At 41.2% G+C, this 12,603-nt stretch overlaps 1 protein-coding gene across 3 annotated transcripts in view; it reads left to right on the top strand.

Moving 5' to 3' along the window:
• EXOC6 (exocyst complex component 6) overlaps positions 1 to 12,603 on the top strand; it is a 1,184,343-nt gene that overhangs the window by 368,475 nt on the left and 803,265 nt on the right. For all 3 annotated transcript variants that reach the window (XM_086922491.1, XM_086922490.1, XM_086922489.1), the window contains exon 8: positions 4,031 to 4,099. In XM_086922491.1, coding sequence (XP_086778617.1) covers positions 4,031 to 4,099 — 69 coding nt within the window. The remainder of the gene's footprint in view (positions 1 to 4,030; positions 4,100 to 12,603) is intronic.

The raw sequence follows: 12,603 nt of genomic DNA, 5'->3' as shown, positions 1-12,603 counted from the left end.
CAGTGTATTAGACATATTATAGGCTGCCTATCTGTATGTGTATACATGTATATATGTATGTTTTTTTCTTGATGTACTGTGTACTTGGGGTTCTAAACATACATATAAATGTATTTTTGCGTATGCTCCGGGGTCCCGCACATGGGCGGGGATTATTCAGTGCTTATGACTTTGATGAGTATACCCCTAGAAGGGAACCAGGATTACAGGTAAGTAACTTATCCTTCCTCCCTCTTAGTGACATCAACCACAAGCTAGACCAGGATATTTTCATTTGCGTTTCAGTCATTTCATAGCCATTGTTTACCCACAGCATAGATATTTGTGGCTTTATTGATTGGTATGATTGATTTGATTGACATTACTGTGGCGCTTCTAGATCAGCTGTTGGATCCTGTCCTCTTTTAAGTCTGTCAAAGCCATTCTAATATCTAGCCAACAAGTTAGATAGATTTGGTGGGGAAGGACAGACACCTACAGGTCTTCCTTAATTATTTATGGCTATCTTGATCTTCCATTTACCTCTTTGTTTACATGGGATTAAAACAAGCTTGCAAGGTAGATTTTGCAGTTGTTCTAGTTGTGCTCCATGATGCCCCTATTGACTCTAAAGCCTGTATATCTGATATTTTAGATCTGCTTCTTCCTATTAGGATTATAGGTAGTAAAATTGTTGCTGTTGGAGGCTTCACTAATCGTGCAGATTTGCTTGTAAATTCTTGGCAGTTCTATCTTGAAAAAGACCATATTCTTGACTGGCTTTTGGTTTATAATTTAGAAAACAGGATTGTCGACTACATTGCTTTGGACTTGATTAGCCAAATGGGTATAAAATTTAAGCTGGTTATTAGTAACCCATTTGCAGAGTATGTTTTAGCCCATCTATTTGGGTTGTGAGGTTCTTGATGACAAACTCAGAGCACATAAGCCCCACTGACCTCAGGGGTCCCTAACCTGTCGTCATCAAATGATCCTAATTCACTCTTGGAATAGTTCATAGTTCACAAAGTTGTTGATCCGCAGCTTTTGTTATTCTATGCAGAATAAAGGGAACTGAAGCTTACAGCTGGGGCTATATTACAATCTTACAATGTTATAATAAAAAGACAGAATCTTTGACAAAAGGGAAATACTAAGCCCAATAATGAATACATCAAATCTAAGTGACAAAGTTATAACGCAACACAGGCTAAAAACACTTACCATGGAACATACCAAGAGCTCTAAAACACTGCCCTTAAAAAGCTAAAGCTGTCTTTCCTAGTCCCCCAAAATATACTCCCTAATTGGCACAGTGAGTTATACATACTTTACAGGTAAAAGTGAGATAATGTATCAGGATTTCACCAGTACCTTATTTCTGGTATCAATAAGTCAACTGACCATTATGTTTTTACTGTTAGACCTAGGGCTACTGTGAAGAAGTTACCACTGCTGACATTTTCCACCTCAGCAGGAATCACTGTGCAGGCAATTTATGTTCATAATTCTTACCAAAGCTTGGCTTGAATGAGCCTCTGCCACTGGTTACTAATGCCAGCAGTTGCTCATTCCAGCCAAGCTTAAAACAGGATTCTGTAACTTGAACCTGGGGGACTCACCCCCCTAACACACATCCCTGAAATTGATATGCTGATGCAACTGTTACTCTCGTTTCTAATGTCTCCCTTGTGTTGAAAATATTAGAAATAATACTGCAGTTCAACATCAGACCCAGCAGTGTCCAACACTATATGGCTGTTTACTGGTCAGTTATTAGAGAGAGAGTGTCCTGCTGGGATATTTACTCTTTATTCTTTGTACTGGATGGTGGTTGTTCAGTTGATACATTTCAGTGTATCAGCTGCAGGCTGGATTTGAGGGGTTAGAGGGGTGGTAGCTACAGTTAGAGCCTGGTTATTTTCATCCATGGTAACAGTCTATTTAAATTTTGATTGGAGAAAGAGCCTTTCCCCCAGATCCAAGTCACTTTAGGTATACTGGAAGGGTTTTGCCCTTTTGCCTGCTCTTTTTTGTTGTGTGTATAAAGCCTCTTCCCCAGTGTTCATTACTTTTTGGTGCAGGACTTCATAATTATGCAGACAGTACCCAATGAACATTTGTCCTTGTGAAGGACCTCCACTCCATCTCGCCTTTCTTTTGTGTTCTATAGGAAGAGATGATCTTCAGTTGGGTGAACATGAGTCTAAAACTTGAGTTTTTAGATGCATCAACAGATAGGAACTGCTGTCAATATGTGAACTATCCCACAACCAAGTAAAGACGATGTATGTTCTTTGCCTCCTCTTTACAGTTGACTTTCTCTAATGATTACATTAAACTGTTACATTCAGCCTGTCTATATAAGAGGTTCACAAGCCTTGTAGTATAGATAAGTGTTTTGAAATGGACTAGTGTCATGCCTTACACATAGTTGTAAAAAGAACAATTAATGGAAGGAATGCTGAACATTGTCAAACATTCACCCCAGTACAGGGATCTGGGCCTAAATCCATCATTTTTTAAACAAGCATCCTGAGACCTGTTTCAGGGTATCACCCAGTGGTCGAAGTGGGCGGGATTGGCAGGGCACGGCGTGCCCCTACTTCTTTAACTCTAAGGATTCCGTTCCCCTACTTTTTCATTTTGAAAGTGCGTCCCAGGACGCAAGAAATAAATAAATAGATGCAGTTTTCATCAACAAAGGATCCTCAATGAAAGAAAAACCAGCAGTCATCTCAAATTGTACAAGAACATACTCTTAGTACAATTCCCCATCAGCAACCAGTCAAGTTTCAGGAAAACGAAGAAAAAGAGGAATCTGAACCAGACAATGGTTATTCAGCATATATTCCAGTATTCCAGGTCAGGCCAAAATAAATTACGATGACATAGGGATGAGTGCAACTGTTCACCCCCACATAATCCAACAGTTTACCGACCTGTCTATCCACGATTCCATGAACAGGAGAGGTCAGACAATCATGCATACTATGATTTCTATTACAATCCTAATGAGACCGATTACGAAGACTATCCGGAATAATCCATGAAGCCAGTGATCATGGGTTTACTATAGGATTTACATCACATGATGGCAGATTATTACACTCGTTATCCTCCAAAGCCAGTCTCCCACCTGCAGACTAAACTCTGCCAACTCCTCAGAACATTCCTCTGCCACCACAAGAAAACACCTGGACCCTGGCCTGAGACTTACAAGCCTATCCAACGCCACCAGCTCCTCCAATACCACTTCCTCAGAGTCAACCCTTCACTTACCTAATTTGCCCCTGAGACCTAAGAAAGCAGTTCAACCGTATTCTTGCATATCCTAAATTCCCCACTAATTGTGTTCAGCATATTAGTGCTCTTAAATCAACTCCAAGAGTATATTACTTAGGTGCTGTATCGTTTATTAAGCAGTTACCAAATTAACAGCAACAGGTGTGAAGACTGATAAAAGGGATGGAATACCATAGCCCCATCTTTATCTTTCATCACCGGTTTACTGTTGTTCCATCAATTGTCCACCCATGTAAGTTTATTACTGTACTTATTTTTGTCATAAGCTGAATGTAGCTATATTTCCAGGGATTGTTATTCTAGTTCAAAAGATCTTACTTTCTTCAACATCCCCTAAATAATAGAGTTGGTAATTGGGGCTGGAGAGTATCAGTTTTAAGCCTCACCATCTGAAAATATTTTCATTTAGCCCTGAAGGTGGAGGTATTTAATGGATTTTCTTCACCAGTGGATAACTGGTTATCTTACTGCTTCAACTCTTAGCTTCATTCAGTTGTGTTGATTAAGTTCCAGAAATCATTAAAAACATCTCACTAGACAAATTTGTGATATGTGAATGTTGGTAATAGAACATAATCGGGGAATATGCTACAAAGGTAAGGTTGTAACACTCATCAAAGATAACTAGTTTGCCTAATTGACTAGTAATACATAACACCTATGTTTGTGTGATTGACTAGTACACCGTAGGGATTTACATTAAATGACAATAAAGCATTGTTTATTTCTGTTTTATTTCGTTCAGGTTTTGACTGCCCAAGATCTGGTAGATTTTTCTCCAGTTTACAGATGCCTGCACATTTATTCAATTTTGGTATGTAGGTGTCTGACCTAAAACATATTTGTGTTTGTTTCTCCGCTGTTTTCTGCTAACAGTTATAGACTATATTTGATTTCAGTCTCTGCGATATCTTGAGGAACAGCTTGTACTTGTGTTACCAATGCCTTAATGTTTGACGTTTATATATTGTTTATGTAGTACTTTATAAGATTTAAGGTCTGTAATTGCTGTCCAAATCACCTCTAGATGGAAGTTGTGTCAGAAACCAAACGAAATAAAGGAGTTAACAGCAATTTGTAAACCGAATAACACCAGATATTGAAATATAATGTGGGCAAGATCTGTCTTCACAGAGAAACATTCACTTGCATAATAGGATCAGTGAAGGTTAAGATGTTGCTAAGAAATTGACTCTGCCATTTCCTACTGTGACTGTGAATAAATAAACCCCCAGCTCGCCCTATGTACACATCTCTTCTTACCTATTGGCACTGCTCACTTCCTTGTCAGTCGAGAATAGTTAAATGACGAGGAGACACATATAAAAGCACTATCTCGTAGCTCAGGATGAAAAGAAAGGTAGCGGCCTACATTTACTGTGTTTTATTTGATATTTGATTCAATGCTCTACATAATGATAAGCATAACATAACATATAAAACATTAATCACTACTAATACTTTAGTATATCAAAAGCAAATAGAGATAAATTAACTAAAATGTATTTAAACCACCATTAGCTCTTCCAAAATAACTAGTATTTCCTTTCTGGTTGGTTAATTCAAGAGTATGTAATGTCTGACTAAGTCATGATTGACGGATAATAGAGGTTAGTCGTCTGAAAGAGAATGCCTGTTTAATGCAGATCTGTAGAAATTGAATGTGAGAGTGGTATATTGGCTGATAGGCTCCCACATGGAATGTTGAAAAAGTGTCTGGCCTTTTCCAGACCTAACCATGCGACTGAGTGTCTTTGAATACGATTACCTTGTTGGTTAGGGGATAGGAGAATGTGAAATTACACTTGTGTTCTTATTCGTCCAGACACTGAGATGGACAATGTGCAGAGGAGTCTTAAAGTAGTTACTCTGTGATGAAAATACCAGCTAGTGATCTGAAATGCTTTTGTGACCCTCTGGTTTCTCTCCATTCCTATTAGCTGTTTTGGTTTCTTTTCTCCGTTGTTTTGCATTTGTTGTCTTTGTTGAGTGAATATTCTCTTGGAGTATGATTATAGTGGGGTATGCATTGATTGAATGTCATAAAAAGAATCCAAATCTAGATTTTATTAGAGTAGTCCCTACAATGGTGGGGAGCACACAGTGTTCTTTTAATACCCCTCACACACTAAAAGGACCCTTGGTGTCATGCTTCATCATTGGGGTCTTCACACCCCTCGACGGGATGCGGCGTGCTGCTAACCGGCGACTGCGCGGGAGCACTTTTATTATTTGGCTATGTGTGGTGCATGTGAGGTTTAGTGTGTATAAGTGAGTGGTGGGTTCCGAAGAGTGACAAAGTAAGGTTAAAAAGGTACCTGGCACGTGAGGTCTACAAAAACTTTATTGGGCCCCCGTACTGGTACTGTTAAAAGGGTGATTATGAGGTATTTTGTATGTTAATGTACAACACCTCGTGTATGTGCCCACATGTTTCGAAGCTAGGCTTCTTCTTCAGGACGGGGTGCACAGATCCCCAGCTTACTCACGTCCCTCGAAATTTTCGGATCGATTGCAGAAAAGTGATATTAAACTTAAAAAGGCTAGTATGTGCCTACTTGTCTATTCAGAGGTTTCTGCATTGAGAACTTGCTGCCAAAGTCATGGTTGGCACCATGAGCCTCCAAACAGGGGGGTTGTAGTGCTATTTAGCACCTGCTACACGGGAATTCCTGCGCCTTACTCTCCCCACCTCCCCAATTTCTGCGCCTTACTCCCCCAACCGGTTGGGGGAAGTAAGGCGCAGGAATTCCCGTGTAGCAGGTGCTAAACTTATAGACATCTAAAATCAATGTCTCTTAAATGAATTTAACTTTTTACCCACTTATTCAAAGTCATTAATCTAAATGGAGCATGACGTAATCACAGGTACGCTTTGTATATTTTATTCCTTAAAGGCAGGGTTCACGTTTGAGTGCTTGTTCTATGTGTAGGTTCGATCCGAGGGCAAGAAAGCTGTAAAATCTTCCACAGCTTAACACAACTCTCACTTTGATTTAATTTTGTAGGATGTTGTACAAATGTTTTTACTTTGCTGCACTGTGGTTCCATGCTAGTGGTAGAAATGGTATACTAATGAGGTTAACATAAGATAACATTTCAGGCACATTAAAATTTAGATTATTATTATGATTTTTAATATGAGCTCATTTTATGAATGACGCGACTTTGAATGGCTGTATGACTTTGTTTATCTTTTTTAAACCATGGGTAATCCAAGCCCGTGCTTTTTGTCACTTCCTGTTTAATACAGGACGGAGCTTACATTCCCCAAAAATAGTTTACGTGGGTTTATTGTTAGATATTTTTTATCAATATGAATACCTTGCAGTATGCAAGATCTTCAAATTCTAAAGGATAGACACAACTGTAGTACAAGAACATATTTGAAAACGGTATTGACTATGACAATATCTCGCCCACAACTGAAAGTGCAAGCTAGATGTGTTGGCTTAGCCAATGAATTTTTCTGTTGTGGACTATAAATGCTATTTGAGAGTGGGTATGCCTGCCGAGACTGCTTGCAGTCATCCTCACTGAGCATTTTTAGGTCTGGCTAGAAAATATGTCTGTGGTCAGTGTGAGAGTGCTTCTGAGAGCATGTGACTGCTACCCTGATGGAAATGGGATTGCAGTCAATAAATGGGGTCTACAAGTTTGTGAAGAGTGTAAGAGTGCTTCCTCCAGGAGAATGTAGCGGTTACAGAGGGAGAGTGCTGTCAGTAGTGAGTGTCTGCTAGTTTGAAATACCTGTGACAGTGCTGTCTGTTTAGGTTATTTTGCTTTTCCATTATAAGCTATTTGACATTTCCAGTCGTATTTTCATTAAGACCATGGCTGAAACCATGAAAAGTACATATTTAAAGATTGGTGAACCTTAATTCTGCACAACGGTTCAGTTGTTGTTCCTCAACGTAGTACTCATCCTTTGCTTGTGAGCTTTGACTGTCTGCGTTCCCTCTTGCAGCTGCTCAGAGATTTTGTACGGCAGGGGGCGTCATTGACCCAAGTGTCCATTTATTTACCTTTGAGAACCCTTGGCCAGTAACTGCTGACAAGAGCCGCCCATGATCACCAACCACGATTCTGACCCCTCCCCCTGCCCCACTGCATGTCACCAAGCACCAGTGAACAGAGTCTCATCCCTGTTAGCATGAGAAAACGCATAACCTCTGCTCTGGGACTCCTCTGACATTACTTGGATATCTCCTTTCTAGGAGCTGCTCTACCTGCATGATGAAAGTCCCAATTCACCAAACTCGAGGCCACTCCAGCTCCTCAACATGTGTGAACACAATGTGCACTTGCTCAGCACATTTGTCTTTCATGCGAATGACAGTGGTGCAGTACATTGAGCATGACTGGAGAAGCAGGTACGCCACCATGTAGGATCACTAGTCTACTCATGTGCACTAAATACTAAATAGTGCTCTAGATGAACCTCTATTGTGTGGCAAGGACCTCACCAACCACTATCACTGCCCACTAGAAAGAAGTGCCTGATGGAATTGGAGGAGTCAACAGCGGTCAAAAAATACAAATCACAGTCAACATTGAGGAGGAGGCAGGGAACACACTTCGGTATCAAAGCCTTTTAGCTCTTTACTGCAGACAAACCACCTACCAGCCCACTCCGCATGCCAAACTGTCGTTAAGTTTGGACTTGGCAGCCATCTTAGGTATAGGGAATTCACACGGTGTCATGCTACATGGTACCGTCCCTGCTGATGGCACGTGAAGTATGAGGTACATTGGACATTGCGACCCTAAGGTAGTGATTGTAGATGGAAGCATCCCACCCTACCAGATTTCAGCCCTTGCTGCCAGGACTCAGCTCCTTGCTACACATGAACAACTCTGCAGCAGTTTCTAGCAGCTGCTCCTGACAGAAGAATAGCGATGCAAAGCAGTCCAGAGCATACTCCAGGAGGTGGAGTGGAGTGGATTATAAATACATAATCTGTGAAACACACAATAATACTGAATAAATCAATGTAGAACCAATGCTTTTACTTTTGAAAAGAGAACACAAGTTTATTCATGCATAATTACATACCACACATACATTTACAAATGTACGCAATAAAATCCGATCTCTTTAGTCCCTTTTAAATTATAGTTCTGCCTTAGAATTTCTCTTGGTATTAAACAATATAAAGCCCATGTATTTTATTTTTGTCTGAAAGTACACAGTGTAAACCCCCATCCTATTGCATATGTTAGAAAGTTCACAAAGGCAACCCCCTTTTTTTTAAAGTATACACAGGGTTATATCATGCAAAGTTACTTATTAGAGGGCCTATGTTGACAATGTCTCCCTCAGTTATTTGGAATGGAATAGCTAACACAAGTGCTGCCCAATGAAATGCTCTTAATGATGATCAACAGAGGGGCAGTGCTAAAGCCCTGGGGTCATCTTGCTATTGGCCAAAACTGAATATCAAGTACATCTCTTTAGTCCTTAACCCTCAGTTAAGTAAGGCAAGAACAGTCCACAGCTTTGCCAGGGAGATTGTGTGGGTTAGGAAGTTAGAACTGTGCAAAATGCACTAACTTTACTTTTAGAAAGTAAAATGTCTTTATGTCAAATACATCTGAATACTAAACATAAAATAATAAATGTACTCAATGAAAACCTCTTTAGCTCATCTTGAACGATAAATCTAAGACGGCCCCTCAGTGTTAAACAATGTCAGAGAGTGTAACATTTCCTAGCTTTTGTAACAAAGGTTTAAATTCTGTTAAGAGCTTGGAGGCTAGGATTATGGTGTACTTTCTCCACTTTATACAAACAGCAACCATAAAAGAACAACAATAGAAAAAACTATCTTTCCCATGAAAAACAGAAAAGAAACCCAGGAAACTTCAAGCAATCACAGTCCTCAAGTCCTTTATACACTGTCGTCCTTCTTTATGCCCCTCTTTCTTTGTGCGATAGTAGCCAATATCTTTGTATTCTTCACTCTTGTTTGGAGATCTCGGTCCCTACAATAATAAAAAAATACAATAGTCACATTGTTACATGATGAGCCTCAATGTCACAACAAGAACAACGGACTTGGTTTATAAAACAAGCTTCAGTCATCATGTCAATCATTGCAGTTAATCTACGGAAAAAATAAAGCAATTTGATACTTATGCCTTACGAGGATTCATTGCAGCCATCGTTTATTTCCTCACCCTTATAAGTCCCCCTTAAAGAGGGTAGGGGCAATTTCACAAGATCATCGTCTGTTGTTGTAGGAAAGTTTACATTCTATGTCAGGATCTGAGGCGAGGATTATACCTGTTCAAAGCTTATCCACCACCAGGGATGCCATATCTAAGACTGGTTTGGTTAGAACCTCTTGAACATAGAATCTGATAACCAGTTCACAGCATTAATTCTTTACAGGCTCATTGTCCGTTGTGTTTTCTAACCACATAGATCACATCTTGGATCAAGTAATCCCTATAAAGGATATAAAAATCAAAAGTAAAATTTCGGCTCTATGGTATTGTGAGGAGCTGAAACAGACCTGTGCGCTCCGTAAGAAGGCGGAAAGGAAGTGGAGGCAGCACTACGATGAGGAAGATAAAAAGGCTCTTAGACAGATACAACTGCAATATAAAGAGCAAATTCTAAAGGCCAAGGCAGACTTCTATGCCAATTCTATTATTCGAGCGCCCAACGGAACTAAAGCATTATTTAAAATAGTTAAAGACCTTTCATCCCCCACTTGCTTAGAAAATAATATTGTAACGTCCCAAAAACTATGTGATGGAATCAACCTACACTTTCAGGATAAGATTGCAAACATTGTGAATGCCTTGCATGATCATGTTAACAACGTACAACTTAACCCTGATCACAGGGTGAGCCACCTTTGCCGGCCTACCTGGATAACTTCCCGACTTTAACAGAAACAGCCTTTGATATCCTAGGTGACAAGGTCTCTTCGGGTTCTCCCCTGGACCCCTTTCCCCATAAACTATGGAAATCTTTAGGGCGTAATACCTTTCCATGGCTGAGGCGGATTTGCAATCAGACTTTGGAGGAAGGTAAGGTCTCGGAATGCTGGAAACTGGCGGTGGTGTCCCCATTGATTAAAAAGCCTTCTTTGGACCCATTAGTACCGGCCAGTTTTAGGCCCATCTCCCTCCTTCCATACCCGGTGAAGATTCTGGAAAAAGCAGTCAGTAGGACTCTGTCCTGCTTCCTAGAGGAGAATCTCTTACTGGATAAAGACCAGTTTGGCTTCCGCCCGGAGCATGGGACTGAGTCCGCCTTGACTACAATGATGGACAACCTACGTATGCAGGCCGACAGTGGGAATGTTACTACTCTAGTACTTCTCGATATGTCGGCCGCATTCGATACGGTGAATCATCTCTTATTGGTGGAAAGGCTGAGGATGCTGGGAGTGAGAGGTCGTGCACTGCAATGGCTTCAGTCCTACTTGGAGGGTCGCCAGCAGGTAGTAACTCTTGCACCCTTCTCCTCCGCTAAATCCCCCGTTGTTCATGGGGTGCCACAGGGCTCTGCCATTAGCCCTATTCTATTTAATGTCTACTTGCAGCCCCTGTTCTCCATCATAAAATCTTTTGGAGTCAGTTCAGTCAACTACGCTGACGATACGCAGCTGGCCTTTTTGCTGGAAGGAGACCACGCAGTATCGATGGACCGGTTCCAGCAGAGTATGAGGCAGACCTCGTACTGCCTCAGAAGGAATTCCCTACAATTTAACAGTGGGAAGACGGAGGTGATGTTCTGCTCTGCGGGCAGCATATCTAGACAACTGCCTGGTGAATTTAGACTTTTACCAGAGAATAATTTGCTCACCCCAGTTAGGAAAGTTCGTAATCTGGCGGTGTTGTTTGATGCTGACCTTCAGATGGAATCACAGGTAAATAAAACCGCAAGCGTATGCTTTATTCTCATCCGCATGCTGCACAAAATACTTCCTCTACTACCCAAAGAGAATCGTTCTTTGGTGGTAAGCAGCATTGTGGGCAGCAGGCTGGATTATTGTAACACCCTTTATTTGGGAGCTCCTGGATACATTTTTCAAGGCTTACAAAGAATCCAGTCTGCAGCAGCCAAACTGGCCCTCGGTTGGCCACGGAGTACCTCTTCTACCGCAGCTTTAAGGGAGCTTCACTGGCTGCCGATCAGGGAAAGGGTCAACTTTAAAGCCCTGTGTATGGTTTTTCGCACTGTGCACGAGCTTGGCCCGGTTCCTCTGCAGGAAAGGTTCAGTTGGTATCTTCCCACAAGGCAGCTTCGTTTTTCCAACACTGGCCTGTTGTCAATCCCTCGGTTCAGGCGAGCCAGGCTTGGAGGTAGGGCCTTCAGCAGGGCCGGTGCTCGACTATGGAATGAGCTCCCTCAGAACCTTAGACTAGCCAGTTCTCTGTTGGAATTTCATAGGAACTTAAAAACCTGGCTCTATCCTACAATCTAGACTGCGTCCCCCTCCTCTGTGGCGACCTGTTCTACTCTGGTCATGGAAAGTTCTTTAGTCTGAAGCACCAGGATGCCCGTAGGGTGACAGTATGCGCTATTAAAAAGATAAAATCAATCAATCAATCAATCAATTATGTATTCCATTCTCACTCCTAACATCAAAGCTTTGAAAGCAATTGTACAATATACTGAATGTGCACCAAATACTTATATCTCTATACCTACCTCATCCATTGCCCCTCTCACCCACCTGGCATTAGAGGGGGATGAAACTGACTTGAATGGTTTACAAATGGAAATCAGGAGTTAGCGGTCCCTTGGTGACGCAATTCCTTGGCCATATTTTCATATGCCTTCAGCCACCTTAGTTTGGGTGCCTTGTTGAAAGCTGGGTAGAAAACCATTCTGGAATTACATTTTGTTCGTCTGGAAATTTTAAGGTTTTCCTTCCAGGTAAAGACCCTACCTGTGATGTCCAGGTCGCAAACAACAGATACTCTCATACATCAGACAAACACAATAACATGGCCATCTTGCCTGATAATTCCTTCCTGGGAAGGTATTTATTTTGCCACAGAATGTTTAACTGAGGTCTCTATTAACACCCCACAGGGATGAGTATCTCATTTCGGGGGAATTGACAACCTGATTCCCCTCATCAACTTACTCATCAATGAATAGTTCCAGACACAACAGACCTCTATTGGGAGGTGGCCTACTGGGATAGCTGATTAGAAGATGTTTACTGACCTGTGAACCATGTCTTCAGTAGCCAGTGAGGATGAGAAATTTAAAACATAGACAACATTGGATCCCACGGGATCCGTTTCCCTTTGCATACACCAACGTAACCATCCAGACCACGCAGGTTT

The sequence above is a fragment of the Lissotriton vulgaris genome, chromosome 5 (genome assembly GCF_964263255.1).
Source record: "Lissotriton vulgaris chromosome 5, aLisVul1.2, whole genome shotgun sequence".
Taxonomy (NCBI): domain Eukaryota; kingdom Metazoa; phylum Chordata; class Amphibia; order Caudata; family Salamandridae; genus Lissotriton; species Lissotriton vulgaris.
This window is presented reverse-complemented; position numbering and strand designations above follow the sequence as displayed.